General features: G+C 58.5%; 1 protein-coding gene across 1 annotated transcript; it reads right to left on the bottom strand.

The window, feature by feature from the left end:
* Positions 1–391: 391 nt before the first annotated feature.
* On the bottom strand, positions 392–9,556 carry ICOSLG (inducible T cell costimulator ligand). Its single transcript, XM_081138659.1, has 7 exons — positions 9,412–9,556; positions 7,401–7,441; positions 6,149–6,502; positions 5,148–5,447; positions 3,660–3,821; positions 3,081–3,116; positions 392–2,140 (listed from the first exon to the last, which is right to left on the bottom strand). Exons 1-7 carry the CDS (start codon positions 9,423–9,425, stop codon positions 2,130–2,132), a joined length of 918 nt encoding a protein of 305 aa, XP_080994785.1. The 5' UTR covers positions 9,426–9,556; the 3' UTR covers positions 392–2,129.
* Positions 9,557–15,208: the final 5,652 nt, after the last annotated feature.

The raw sequence follows: 15,208 nt of genomic DNA, 5'->3' as shown, positions 1-15,208 counted from the left end.
GGGTGGGGAGGCCGACAGCCCTGACCTGGATGGCTCCCGGGGCCTAACCCTGTCAACCAAACGTCTCCTCCGAGACCCAGTGTGGATGGGGGTGGGAGGAGGGCTCCACTTGCCCTGCCCACCCTGGGAAAGTGGCCTGGGAGGGTACGGACTCACCCCTGCACCAACCTTCGGGGGAGAAGGGGACACTTCTCTGCGATGGGCTGTATGTTTTCAGACTTTGAGCGGCACCCCTGCCTTCTACACACTGGAGGCCAGTAGCAACCCCCAGTGAGACAACTACAATGTCTCCAGACCTTGCCCAGCATCCCCTGGGAACAGGACTCCCCCAGGGTAAAAACCGACGGGATGAGGCAGGGGCCCCAGACTTGCAGAAAGGACAAGCTGAGCTGACCAAAGCCATTGACATAGCTTATCTTGTATTCTCTTAAATTGTTTTTTGTGGGAACGGATGTCAAACACGGTCATTCGGCGGATCTACAGCATGGGGGGGGGAGGGGGGAACCAGTGTGAGCCCGGAGGACATGGAGTGCTATGTCCCAGAGGTCAGTCCACCTTCCCCAGGCTGTGGCTGAGGGGTGTTGGGGACCAGCAGCGAGATGACCAATCCGGGCTCCGAGCCTGAAGAGCAGGGCCTTGGCGGTCCCGGAGCCCAGGTCTAGGTCAGCACGGTGCTGGGAAAGGGCCGAGGGGCCTTCCTGGGTCCAGGAGTAAGGGGGCAGAAGCAGGTGATCCCGGCCCACTGCCGCCTCCTCCAAGGAGGACACCAGCCTCCGGCAGGAAAGCGGCCGGATTCAGCTGCCCTTCATGGCTGCCCCCACCTGCCTGGGCGAGACCGGCCCCCCAGCTCCTCCAGGGCCCCTCAGGCCTGGAGGCCTGGGCACCACACCCCAGTGCTTCTGTGCTCCAAATGTCAATGAGTGACCTTCTGTTGCTCTCAGGAATGACACTCGTCTTCTATGTTAAAAGTCTAGCAGGTTCCTCATCACGCTCATTTAAAAGCCCCACAAGGGCTTTTTGCTGCAAAGACAGACGAAGGATTTCTTGTGACAAGTGCTGAACTCTGCTTCACCGTGAGCCCGGCCCTCACTTCTCTTCGAAGTCTGGGTCTGGGACCCCTCCGTGCTGAATGACCATTTCCCAGGGTGTGCACACCTGGGTTACCTGGCAGCCTCCTTTGCAGAACCTTCTGGAAACACTGAACTGCAAGATTCATTCCAGGGAACAACAGGGAAACTGCCGGGGAGGCCAGGACCACTGCCCGTCTCCCATCACCTGGGAGGCTGGGGGGCCCCGAGGAGCCTGGCGTGTGAGTCGGGGTCTCCATCAGACTGTGCAGGTTCTCAGGGGAGCACGAGCACGAGGTCACGGGAGGCAGGGGGCTGCCCAGCCCGCTCTGTCCACGTCACAGCCCCACTCTGGAGGCCTTTGCTGATCACATGTCCAAGCCCGTGTCCACTGGAAATGCGTGTCCGCCGCCCCCCCAAGCCACGTCTCCTGCCGCAGAGCCACGTCCCGTGAAATTCTGTAGTGCTTTTACAGGCGGGCAGAGGCTTGTCACCACAACAGCCGAGGTTGAGTTTTCTTCCCAGTGAGTATCCCAGAGGAAAGCGACTCCTGGGGTCTTTGAGGGTTGACCATTCTCTGCATTCAGGACACCCACACATGCAATCTCAGGAGCCCCTACAAACACCCTCCTTCGGCCTCCACCCCGCAGAGGCCGTCCCAGAAGACAGCGGCCACCTTCACTCTTCTATCTGCACAGGAGCTCATCCTGTCACTCTCGGGACCCCTCGCCCACGGCATGCATCTGGGACGCCGAGAAGAGCTCTGAGGACTCTCGGGGGCTGGTGGCGGGAAGGAGCCGTCTTGAGGTCCCTTTCTGCTGTTTGGCAGTGAAGCTGGGGCGCCTACTCGTGGGGGCGAGCGCAGTCTTTCCAGGGGAAACCCCTGCGTGTCCCCTCCAAGGCCAGAGAGGCCTCGAGTCCATGAGGCCCCTCATCAGTGGTGCAGGCTGATGGTTCCCCTTCGCCACCAGCCTGCCGGAGTCAGTTCTCAAGCAGCCGCCCGATGTCCCTCTAGGTGGCACCTCACAGAAGCCTTGTCCCTGTCCCGAGAGTGAGCTCTCGTCAAACGTGGTCTTGGAAGGAAAGAGAATGGAGAGGAATGTGAAATACTGTGCCTGCTCTTTTTCATTTTGGAGGCAAAGAGATTTTGTTGGGACTCAGGATGGTGAAGGTGAAGCTAAGGGGTTCAGAACAGCTGCCCGGGACCGGCACGCTTCAGTGGTCTCAGGTGGGCAGGCCCTGTGCTTTTAGTTAGTTGTGTTCCAGGGTTATCTGAAATTGGTTTGCGTGGGCCCCGGGAGAGCATCTCTGGCAGCCAGAGTCAGCTGACGTGACCCAGGCTCGCCTGGGTAACAGGTGGGCCCACTCATGGTGGGTGCTCTGGGCACCTGGGCCCACTCATGGTGGGTGCTCTGGGCACCGTAGGTGGAAAGATGGGGCTCCAATAGGTGCCGTTATTTGCCTAAGGTGTCAAGTGGCCTGACTGCAAAAGCTACTCACAGCCTGAGGCACCTGCTGGTGGGGGACTGGAGATTGCTGGTGAATATTTTCCCTAAATTGGGATGGGAGTGACATCGACCTTTGCTCCCGGGACTATGGGGTGTTTAGCTCTCCCAGTAAACACCAGAAAACTGTTCAATTAGGAAGGACTCAGTGTCTGAACTCGCTCAAGCCGCCTGTGGGGACGGGGTGTGTGTGTGTGTGTAGTCAGAGAGGCAGTGAGGATGGAGAATGGAAGCTCCGTGGAGGTGCCGGGGGCCCCCATCCTGCTTACTGTCCCTGCTGTGTACACGAGGGGAATTCCATAACCCGACGTCAGCAAGTGGCCACGGGGGGGGGGCCGGTGGAAAATGCCTTCACTGTGGGGTTGCAGCGTCTCTGAAAATGGGGGCACCTATGTCCTAGTCACCAAGTATTGCCTGTGCCAAGTGGCAAACACCGAGGAGAGGCTGCCAAGCCTCCTGGGCCCACGTGACCTGCACGCTTTCTCCCCGAGCCCCTTGGCAAACTCACCGGTGAACTCCAGCTCTGGCCTAGAAGCCTGGGTACCTGTTGGAACAAAACAGAAACGCTCAGTGTGCGCAGCGGAGGGTGGGAAGGGGTCGGTCTAAAGACCCCGGTGGCCTGAGCGCTGGGGCCAGGAACAGACTCCCTGGGGCAGTGCCCCTCAGGCCACCTGCTTTCAGGGCAGGTGCTTTGTAAGAGGTAAGCGTGAGGGCCACAGCAAGGTGCTTCGTGCCCCGACTCAGGGCACCCTCTGAGGCCTGGCCGATGGGCAGCTCGGCTTCCACAGACATGAACTCTGTCCTGACCTTTGGATCCGGACAGAGTCCATCGTGTGTCCCCCCCCCCCCCCCCCCCCCCCCCGGGAGACAGTGTCAGGACCGTGGCGCCGCAGACCTCGGGCTTCCAATCCACGTGTGGGAGCTTTGGCAGAGCTGTGCCCGCTCAGGATGTTAACACCACTGAAACTGCACTCAAAATGAAGCCAGCTCTTTGCAGAGTTTTTAAACACCTTGAGAAAGGCAACAACGGTGACTCCCACCAAATAGTCGCCAACCTTCTACATGAGCGCCCCGCCCCGCCTGGTACCTGCGTAGCCCCAGCGAGGACACCGGCTCCTGCACCACCAGCCTGCAGCCATGGCCACGGCCACGGCCACGATCAGCAGTAGCGTGACCCCAGCCACCACGGCCGTGGATGTGCCCGTGTGGGTGTCACCTGGGGTTTCTCTGTGGTTGCCTGTGAACGTTTCTACAAGGAAAGAGGGAAAGGACTGAGACTTACAGGACAAGGGTCTTTTCTGCAGTACTTGAAGCACTGCAGGGAGTATTAATTCCACAGCACTCCCCTGACATCCTGTTGTAATTTTTGAAACGTAAAGCTGATGGAGAGAAGGGCTTTGTTCTCCAGGCGTCACTCCTCCCCACCTGCCCGTGGTATGGGCAACCCCAGCCTGTCCAAAGGTCCTGGAGAGGGCCGTGGCGGGAAGCACAGGTTCTCCCTGGCTTTTTACATCGAACTTAATTTAATCTTTTTCTACCTTTATTGCTGACTTTTAAAAAAAGGTGAAGGTGACATTTACGTGACGTGAAACTAACCGTTGGAAAGCGAACGATTCAGTGGCGCTCGCTGCATTCCCGATGCAGCGCAGTCCCCACCGTTACCTAATCCCAGGACTGCTTTGTCACCCAAAAGAAAGCCCACGGCCATCAGCAGTTACTCCTCACTGCCCCCCGAACCCCGGACAACCTCTGACCTACTCTGTCTGAGGATTTGCCCATTCCCCGCGTTTCACATGGAGGGGAACGTGCACCGCGTGACGTCTCGGGACTGGCTGCTTTCACTCAGCATGTGTTCATGCTTCACCCACACTGTCGGTCAGGGCCTGCGGCACAGCTGTGACCTGTGCAGGCCCACGGCCTGCGCTCTGCGGTCCCCACTGTGGATTCCTGTAAGCCCGGAGTAAGGAGCCCTTCCCACTGTGCCCCGAGGCCCACAGGTCACGACCGGCACTCCTTTCCTGCAGCAGGCTTGGCCCAGATGCGCCTCCCCCTTCCACCCCTCATCTCAACACTGGTGACAGGGACACAGGCGGAGAGAGCCTGGGGCCTTTACGAAGGAGTCACTCGTCTGCACCCCTTCCATGGGGAGGCCTCGGACCAGCAGCCAGGCCCAGCTGGAGCCCCTAATATGGGGGGCCCAGCCTTCTCAGGGGGCACACGTCCAAAGGCAAGGAGCTCGGTGGGGGCTGTGTGGGTGTGGCCTTCAATCCTGACGGTGTCGCTGCCTAGTCCTGGGGCTTCTCTTGTGTTACACAGCCTTTCAGAGCTTCCGTCCCTTATATGAAATGGGTCACCAAACTGGCCCCATGAGCGAAGATGAAGCTCTGTGCACTCAGTGCCCTGCCCCGTGACTCCGTCACCACGGATCTGACTCTTCCCTCCCTTACAATCACCTTTCTGATGCCACGGCTGGGTCACCTCGTAGGGACTTTGTCTTCTGCCTGGGAGGATCTCCCATCACCCTGGGCCCACAACCTTGGGTTGGGGCCAGCATGCAGACCCCGGGGGACCTTACCTGGCTTTTGCTGGGTGCTGACAGTCAGGTTCTGGTGTAGAAGCACATTCTCGATGCAGCAGCCAACGTTCACGTTGGGGGTCTGCCGGATCCTCAGGACACTGACCACGTCATACAAACCCCGCGCGTTTAGGGAGACGGTGTTATTCTGCAGGGCCTCGTCCAGCACGCTGTTGTCCGTCTTATTGATCCAGTACACGTTTGGCCTGGGATAGCCATCCGTGGACGTGCACGTGAAAATGAGCTCCTTGTCCTCGGGGGTGCTGCTAGGGGTGCTGACCACGGGCATGCTGTAGTTTGCTGCAGGGGAGAAAAACGGGAGGTGAGGGATGCCAGGTTCTGAAAGTCAGAAATGGAGGGGTACCCAGTGCCCAGGGCCAGGTTAGAGGGGAGGTGGCCTGTTGTGCCCCTGACCCTGGTGGAGAGGCAGGACTAGGGCTGTGGTCTGGGCAGTGGGCATTGGCCCTGTTCTGCCCAAGAGTCACTCTCTCCAGCCCCAGTAGGGGAGCTGGAGCCTGGGGGCAGTGACTGGCACCCACTCCCTGCTCCAAAGAGGCTGTCTCATTTGCATCTAGTGACATGGAGAGCTTGCAGTCATCGGAAATGAACACAGTCCATCCCTGAACTAAACAGCGCCCTGAGCATCTTGATTGATTTTTAATTTCCCTCCTAAATTCTGACCTCAACACTGCCTGAGAGCACTCCTTCCTGATTTTATTTTAAAAAATCTACTTGGAGTTGAGCTGGCAAGTTCAAGGCAAGGACACCAAGATTAGGAGAATCTCTGTGAAACAGGGAGCTTGGGGTTACGCAAAACTTTCTTACAAGCTGAATGATGTTTCAGCCAACTCAGCTTCCTGCACAGGTAAGGAGAAGGCTGCTGAGACTGGGATTTTCTCCCTGGGAAAAAAAAGGTGAATGAGCCAGATAAGCGGGCTCGTTTATGCTCGCTCCAGGCTGGAGGCTGCGATGAAGTCGGCCGTCAGCATCCGAGCTCTTACCTGCCACGTGCAGCGAGACCATAACCTCCAGAACCCGCTTGAGGTTCCTGAACACCAGGCAGTTGAACTTCTGCTCATCCTGGGGGGTGATGTTGTGCAGATGCAGAGAGAAGTCGCCCTGCTTCATGCCGTCCAGTGACATCTCGGCCCGGTCCTGGTACTGGTTATTGGCATGGCCCACGGAGCTGTTCCCGGCTAGGTAGAAAGTCACAGTTTTTGGCTTGTTGTTACCAGGAACGCTAATTTGCCAATAAACATGAAGTTCATTTAAATCAAAACTTCTTTCTTCGGTGTGAATGCAGCTGAGCTTGACGTCGCTGCCCACTATGGCTCTGACTTCTTTCTCTTGAGCATCTGTGGTGATTCAAAAAGTACAACATTTGTTTTCTGAAGCTGACTCCTAGCCTGCAAAATTACTCACGGGGGGGGGGGGGGACACACACACACACACACACACGTCTCAAACACTAATTCCGACTCATTTCAGGAGATAAGGGATGTATCCATAAGATACACGTAGGAATGCAACGGTTTGAAAATTCAGAATTTGCGGTCTGCTCCTGTGATGTGCTGTCTAATGTTGATTTCCTGTCACTCTGTAAGAGGCCAGCGCTGGGAGAAGCTGGGGTGGGCACCGGGACCAAGCGGGATTCTGTTGGGAGTTTATAATGAATTCAAATGGGAAAGGTTTTGTAAAAATGTAGACATTTGAAAGAAAACATCAGTTTCTCAACAACAGCTTTATAATGCTGCTCGTCCTGTGCCAAGAAAGGCCCATGTGGTATGTCCAGACTGGCTTTACCATCAGTTTAGACACTTGGACGCCTGCAGGAAAAGTGGCTGGGTGCCCTGCCCTGCACCCTCTGAGTTGAAAGGCTCAGCAGGGCTTCGGTCTCCGCTGCAGCCTGCATCCCTGGTTCCTTGCTCTTCTGGAACCTGACTGGGGTGAAGGAAATAAGGAAGCTCCCAGCTCATCTGGAAAGCAGGGGACTGACACACAAGGGAGGAAGTGTGCTCCACCTACACCTATCCCATGATAAAACAAGAACTACTGTGTCTGGACAAGCGTCCCCTTTGTGGCCTTGGACCCCACACATTACCCGGCCTTGGAGCCCAGCTTTCTCACAGGGGTCCCTGGAAAAACATGAAGGGCCGTGGCAGGGCCCCTGCTGACACCTGCACCTCCTGGTCCCACTCTCCACACTGGGGGGCCTGGAACTGGCCTCCGGACCACGAGGGCTCTGGGACTCACCAGCTTGCAGGCCGCTGAGCAGCAGTAGGAGCAGGCCGGCACTGGAAAGGAACCAGAAAGGCAGGTGAGTCCCACTCCTCCCAGAAGGTGAAGGCTGCTTCTCGTGGGCAGGAGGGGACTATACCCATCGCAAGAAAGTGGACACATCCACTGACAGCCAGCCCACAAGCGAGGCCCCTGCAGCAGGGTTCACCCACCTCCCTGCCCAGAACAGCAAGTCCGGGGGGGGGGGGGCCAGCATCCCCTCCAACCAGCCAGCTCCTGTATTAACAACCCCCCAAAACACTGATGAGAGTGTGATAAAGGGTAGTGGAAGACACTCCCAAGGCCACAGCCTTCGACTCCTTGGTTCCCTAGGCATGCAGGGACAGATTCCAAGAAATTGAAATCAGAAAGAAACACTTTCAGAGTATTTATAGCAAGAGCTGCATTTAATTGGGGGAGAAAGAGAAGATCTAAGATGCCCAATGGTAGTGGGTGAGCTGCAGGACAACCCTCTGGGGAACTAACTCATTCTGAAACCAAACTGGGAGGCTCCTCCCACCTGCTGGGCAGCTGAGCTGCCAGGGGGAAAACTTCCAGACTTTTGAGAGTCCTGGCACCCTTTAGCCTAGCCAACCCCTCCTGCTGGCCTCCCAGGATGTCCTGTGCCCTTTGTTCTGGACAGAGACCCCGCCTCATCCCTGACAGCTCTCATTTGACTCTGCATAAAGACATGTCCCTTGCCACCGGGGGCTCCCCCACACCCCACAGAGGCCACAGCCTGCAGGTGGGCCTGTCCTCTCTCACTGTCCCTGGTGAGGTCACCATTCCTGTTTGTGGGGACAGCTGTGATAACCTGTCTCCAGTCCTGACTCCTCCAAACATCTTTCCCTGAGCCAGAGCAGCCTTCTAAAATACAAAGCTATGAAAACTCCTCTGTGGCCCCCATTTCTCTCCCATGGAGGCCACCCAGCGGGTGCTCCTGAGGCGCCTTGGCTGTGCTCTGGGTCCAGGGCTCCTGAGTGCGCCTGTCAGGGCCTCTTTGGGGCATCTGGGCACATGCTCTGGGCTCCAGCAGGGTACAGTGTGCCCTGGTCCTCTGTACCCCCTCCCTGGGAGGTCTTCTGATCCCTGCTGTCAAACACTAGGGACCACTTCCCCAGGCCCACCATCCCGGCCTGCATCCTGTCACCACCCTGCCTCTTGCCCCAGCCTACCCTCCTTGGGTCAGAGAGGAGAGAAGGCACAGACAGGGCCATGATCCCCAGGTGAGGGTGGTTGGTGGCTGACATTCTAGTACTTTTTTTTCTTTTGAGGAAACAGAACTGTGTAAAACTACCTACATTTCTAACTGGAGAGACTGGGCTGCAGGACCCAGGTGTGGGAAGGCCTTGGGGCTGTGTGGGTGGAAAACCTGGGGACCAGGTGCCTCACCAGTTTATCAAGGTCGTTAACCCTACAACGTGCCCTGAAGGTGGCGTTTTGGCAAAAAGCTAGGCTCAAAGCTGTTCACCCGCAGGCTTCCGGAGGCCAGGAGTGACGGCTGGACCCCAGCAGCTCCACCTTTCCTTTTGGCTCCGCTAATGGCGGAGGGGAAATCCCTGGTGTGTGGGAGGGAGCGGGCACCCGAGGGCTCGGGAGATATCACATCCCCCATTCTTCCACGTCTGGCAATCGTCTGGGAGCGGGGGAGGGGAGTGGGAAGGAGTGGGGGAGAGGAAGTGCGCGCTCTCCTTTCCCTTCCCTTCCCAAGGACCCCGCCCCCCAGCACTCCCACGCGCGGCCGCGGGTCGCGACGCCCGGTCCTCCCCGGGCGGATGCCACCGGCCAGCAGGTAACCGCGCCCGCCGGCCCCGCGCGAGGCCGCCCACGCTTCGCGCGGATCCCGCGTCTGGGCAGCCAAGTGAGCGGGTCCCCGGCCGCGGCCGCCAGGGCGCACGGGATGGGTCCCTCCCCGGCACCCAGCGCCCTGCGGTGGTGCCTCCGCTTCTTCCCCGGCTCCCGTCGGGCCCGACCGACAGCCCCTCACCTTCTCAGCCTCATGGTGGAAGCGAAGACCTCGGGGTGCGGGCGACCTCAGGGCGCAGGAGCCTTCAGGGCGCAGAACAACTCGGAGCGCAAGACGCCTGGCGCGGAAGGAACTCAGCACTGTCCAGAGTGACGACCGCGAGTGCGGCGGCCGGCGGGCTGATTGGGACTCGGCCGGCCCCGCCCCGCCCCCGTCCCGCCCCGCCCCGCCCCCGCCCCGCCCCCGCTCGGGCCCTGCCACCGGGCGGCCGGCTCCTCCGAACGAAACCTCCGCCATTCGCTCCAGAAGGTTAAGCCCTCTTTGGACCCGCGCAAATTGCGCCCCGATGGGCACAGGACCGCACGGGGTGCTGTCGGTGCCCGGGAAGTGGGGAAGAGCATGGTGCCCGGGAGAAGGGCGGCTAGGGGCGCTGTGGGAGGGCTCGCCCGGATGGAGGGGCCTTGGGCGGCTAGGTGATGCCCCGCAGTGTCGCGCAGACCGCCCCTTCGGCCCAAGTGTCCCTGCCCGGCTCCTTCCCTCCCTCCCTCCTCCCTCGGTACCTCCAGCTCTTAGGCGAAGTGAGAGCCCCACATCTGTTCTGGAGCGAGCGAACGAAAGAATGAATGAAGGAAGGAAGGAACGCATGAACGGAAGGACAGAGGGGAGGCAGGCAGGCAGGCTCCGCCGTCCAGCCCAGCCCCAGCTTTTCCCGCCCTGCCTCCCAGCTCTGCTGTCGGACCCCGTGCGGGTCCCGGGCCGCCGGTCGCAACATAGTTGCATATTGAAGGCTCTCGGCAGCCCGCCGCCTGCACCTGCGCTCCGCCGAGCGCGCAGCCCCGACGCCGTTCCCCTGCCTGGGAGGCTCCGCCGAGCGGCGCGCGGTGAACGCGCCTTCTGCCTCCTTCCCCCACCGCGCCCAGCCCTCTGCCCGCACCGGCCAGGCAGATGCCAGTGAGATGAGGGAGGTGGGGCACCGAGGGCATTGGAGGCCCTCCCCAAGAGGCCTCCGGGAAGGGCCTGGGGTCCAAGGCACGCAGCTCAGGCCCGGAGGCCCCAGTCCGCGTGGAGCGGGCGGGAGGGGTGTGTCCTGACGCCTCGGCTGATTCAGAGGCAGAGGCTCGCCCGGGGGTGGGGGTGGGGCCGGTGGAAGGTCAGGGCGGGGCCGGGGGGGGGCTCCCCTGACCCCAGCCACCTTCCGCAGGCTGTCCTTCACCCAACAAAGACTGAGTGCGCAACTGCTGCCGGCCCCGTGGCCCGTGGGACCCAGGATAAAAGCTTTTAAGAAGACGGAATCTCTGCCCCGTGGAAGTTAGCATTCCTGTGGGGACAAGAGCAAACGAGACAAGGGGGAGAAGGGATGGACTGGGACGTGGGACATGAGCTGTCAGGGGACTGGCCGAGCTGGGGGCCAGGGCTGCCGGGAGGGCGGGGGACTTGCGGTCTCAAGCCCCCGGCTCCACCCGTCTGGGTCAGGCTGGGAGACTGGTGTGGAGCATTCAAAGAGACCAAGCTGGGGCCCCCTCCCTCCCAGCCGCGGAGAGTGGGGCCAGGGCGCTTTTCATGTGTCCAGGGAGACAATCTGAATGGGGACAGGGGACGGTAGACAAGGGCAGGAAGGAAAGATTAGATTTGGCTAGGAGAGCAGAGCGTGTGCATAAACCAAGTGGGGTGGTGGGGGGCAGTCTCATAACGCCCCCCCCCCATTCCTGGAGCCAGAAAACCAATTCTGTCCAATGCCACAGCTTGAACAAAAGTAGCGGGGTACACTGCGGGAGGGAGGGGGCGGGGGGAGGGCACCTGGGGCGCCTTATCAACCCCAGTGGAGCTGGAGGAGATGTGACTTTCGTGGCTATGTTTCTTCTCCCCCTGGGCTGGAGTAGCTGTCAGAGGAAGACAGAGTTTGGAGAGGTCCAGCCTCAAGATCGCCCACAGGTGAGGCCGCAGGGCCCGACTGGGTGTGCCCCACCTCCCCCACCTGGTGGCCCAGCCCGCTCCCAAATCCGGGGATGCCTTCTGATTGGACAGGGTGCACTGATAGGCTGTGGCTTTATTCTCTCGCTCCCACGGAATCCCTGCTCTGCCGGACCTCAGGGATGCCGAGTGGGGAGGGGTGGACCCCACAGGCAGTCTCAGGGGCGTTGGAGAGGAGCGGCTCTTGGGAGAGAGGGAACCCCCCTTGTGTAGCTAGGAAAGGAAGTTGCCCTTCACTGCAGCCCACGCACTGCCCCGGGGCAGGTGGGAGGCAGGAGAGTGGGCTTGAAGGGGTGGACAGGCAGAGCCGGGAGGAGCTGAGGCTAGTGAGGGAGGGGCCAAGCTTTGTTTCCTGGGCAGCCCCCCCCAAGACCCAGAAAGCCTAGTACTGTTGCTGCCAGGTTCACCCAGTAGAGGGGCCTGGAGGGGGGGGGGGAATACACTATTCACTGAGCCAGCAGTGAAGTGGCCTGGAGTACAGCTGGGCTGGAAGCGGACATCCAGGGGAACTGGGGCCATGGAGGGAGGGGCGCCCCCAAGAGTGGGGCCAAGACCACCCCAGAAACCTCAGCCTTAGAAGTGCATGCTGGCTTCTCCCAGCTCTATGGTTCCGGAGGTGTGTGACCTCAGGCAGTTACATGACCCCTCCGTGCCTGCGCTTTCCCATTGGCGAAGTGAGGAGAGCTATGAGGTGTTCCTTATAAAGCAGCGGAGTGAGAGCATGGGTTACAACCAGAGTTTTAAGACAAACGGAAAAACAGACCGCAGAGGGGGTGTGGAGAGAGAACCCCCCTGGAGGAACACCTGGGCCAACCTGGGCACCCAGGAGGAGTTGTATTCGTGCCAGGGACTTGAAACTCTGAGCGCAGATGTGGAAGCAAGAAGCTGCACCCTGATGCTGGAGACGCAGGCTCCCCCTCAGCTGCCCCACAGCAGTTGCCCTGGGGTCCCCACAGCTAGGTGCCTGTGACATCTCAGGAATCAGTTGATGCTCAGAGCTTGACTGATCCCTGGTCCCAGGAAGCTCATGTGTTCTCTTAGTGTACCTGTGGGTGCCGTGAGTAATGACCGCAAACTTGGTGGCTCAAAATGACGGAAATACATCCTCTCAGAGTTCTGGGGGCCTGAAGTGTGCACTCAGTGCTCCCCCCTCTCTGCCTCCACGGCATGGCCTCCTCCCCTCCGCGAGGTCATCTCCCTCTGTCCCCCACAAGGACCCCAGTGATCACACTTAGGGCCCACCTGGATAGTCCAGGACAATCTCCCCATCTTGATTCCATCGCATCAGCCAAGCTCTCTTTTTTTCTTTTTAAATATCTTTTTGTTGATTTCAGAGAGAGGAAGGGAGAGGGGGAGAGAGAGAGAAACATCAATGATGAGAGAGGCATCGTTGATGGGCTGTCTCCTGCAGGCTCCCAACTGGGAATCAAGCCCGCAACCCGGGCACGTGCCCTGACTAGGAATCGAACCGCGATCTCCTGGATCCTAGGTCGATGCTCAACCGCTGAGCCATGCCCAGCCGGGCCAAGCTCTTTTTTGCCATGTGAAGTGACATTCACAGGTTCCAGGAATTAGGACAGGGACATCTTTTGGGGGTCATTATTCAAGCCAACCACAGAGGGTCCCAGAAAGGGGCTCTATGGATGGGATTTAAATACTTAGAGATGTTTGGAAGAGAACTGAATGCAGAAAGCTCTTCTGAGTGGCTCTGGGCCCGCTTGGGAGTGGTCTGATGGAAAGTGGACACTGACTAGGCTGGGTCCCACAATGCCAGTCAGCTGGAGAGGAAGCAGCCTGGAGTCGGCCCTCCAGGGCACAGCTGTCACCATGCCCTGTCCCGTCAGTTGCTGCCACAAGCACAGGTTTTTGCAGGCAGCTTGGATTCAGAGCTTGGCTGTCCAAGAAGGTCTTGTCTGTCTGGATGCTCCTATCTCCGCATCCCCACTGTGTTTCTGGGGCTGCCGTGGCCTCAGTTTCATTACAGCTCTTGCTAAATTAGCCCCTGGACATAGGACCTGCGACGTCAGAGCCCAAGATATCCTCCTGTCCAGCAGTAAGAGAAGGTTCACATTGACTCAGTGAAGACTATGTCTGACAGGGCTCCGGAGAAACAAAAGCAACAGACTAATATACATAGAGAGAAAACTTATTTCAAGGAAGTGGCTTGTGGTTACGGAGGGAAGCGTGATAAATCCCAAATCTGCAGGGTGCGTGGCCAGCAGAGACCCCAAGAAGAATTGTTAACTGGAGCCACAGGTGGTGTGCAGGACTCCTCGCGCAGGGGTGGTGGCCTCTGTTCCGGTCAAGCTGCCAGCGGCTTGGATGAGGCCCACTGTCTTGGTCCCCTTAGGCTGCTGTAACAGAGCACCACACACGGGGTGGCTTGTAAGCAACAGAATTGTATTCCTCACGGCTCTGGAGGCTGTAAGTGGGAGGTCAGGGTTCGGAGTCAGCTCCAAAGGCCTTGCCTCCTAACACCTTCATGGTGAGGGTTTGGATTTCTTTTTACTTTTTTTTTTTTTTTTTTTTTTTATTGATTTCAGAGAGAGGAAGGGAGAGGGAGAGAGAGATGGAAACATCAATGAGAGAGTCATTGATCGGCTGCCTCCTGCAGGCCCCCGACTGGGGATCGAGCCCCCAACCCAGGCATGTGCCCTGACCAGGAATCGAACTGAGATCTCCTGGATCCTAGGTCCATGCTCAACCGCTGAGCCACGCTGGCCGGGCAGGAATTAGGACTTCGACATATGAATTTGGAGGGGGGAACACACATTCCGACCATAGAACCCACCCACACTATGGAGGGTGGTCTGTCTGCTTTACCCCAAGTCCACCAATTTAAATGTTAATCTCACCCAAAAAACACCTGCACAGGAACATCCAGAATAATGCTTGAACAAATGTCTGGGCACCCTGACCCAGCCAACAGAGAAAATTAACCATTAAATGTCTCATCTACTTAAAGATATGTATTTTTTAATTTTCAAAAGATCCCATTTTAACCCAACCTTTCTTCCACAAAGCGCCTTACATCCCACTAACAGCTCCGGCGCTGGTCCCGAGGGCCCCTGAGCTCCAGCATCATGCCCGGGACATGCTGAGTGTTTAACGACCTCAGCCCTGGGTTTCGGGCTAATCTGGAAAGATCCCTTTGGGATTCACCCCGTGTGACTGGAATCGGGCTCGAGTCGAAGCTCTCCAGGGTTCGCCCTCCTGGGAGCCCCGGGGGAACGGGAAGTCTACAGGGTCACGCCTCTGTGCATCTGTCTCCTCCGCCCCTCCTCCCTTCACTCACCAAGCTCAACATCCTACACTTTGCAGAGGTTTGGGGCGTCCTGTGCGGCCGTCGTCAGGGTGAGTGGTTTCAGCCCTCGCAGTGAATGGCCGTCACATGACAGCGTCACTTCCTGCATGTGTGTGTGTGGCCAAGGGCAGCCGGCGCTGATGCAACACGTCAGGCCTGCATCTCCCCACACCCCCGCGACCCACAGCATGACACACAGGCCGCGCTTGTACACCAAACACCAAACATGACCAATGTCTCGCACCGTGAGTGTATTTAACTTCTCAAAGGGCACACACACATTTTCAGCAGCACACCGGGCACTTGAACTTCAGGATGCCATCCAGCCAGACGCGGGGCGCTTCACCCCCGCCCTCAGAAGGGCACGGGAAGGGCTGCATTTCCACTCCCCCAGGACAGATAGGTCTGAGGCAATTGTGGGAAATCCAAAGTCAAGCAAGTAAAATAATAATTTAAAGAGGAAAACGGAGACAATCTCAGGAAAGTTATCTTTGTTCTAAGAAAAGTCTTTTTTTCTTTTTTTGTGTGGTATAAATGACTCAC

The sequence above is a fragment of the Miniopterus schreibersii genome (genome assembly GCF_964146895.1).
Source record: "Miniopterus schreibersii genome assembly, chromosome: 5".
Classification (NCBI taxonomy): domain Eukaryota; kingdom Metazoa; phylum Chordata; class Mammalia; order Chiroptera; family Miniopteridae; genus Miniopterus; species Miniopterus schreibersii.
The sequence above is the reverse complement of the archived record's forward strand: the minus strand, read 5'-3'. Positions and strand labels throughout refer to the sequence as shown.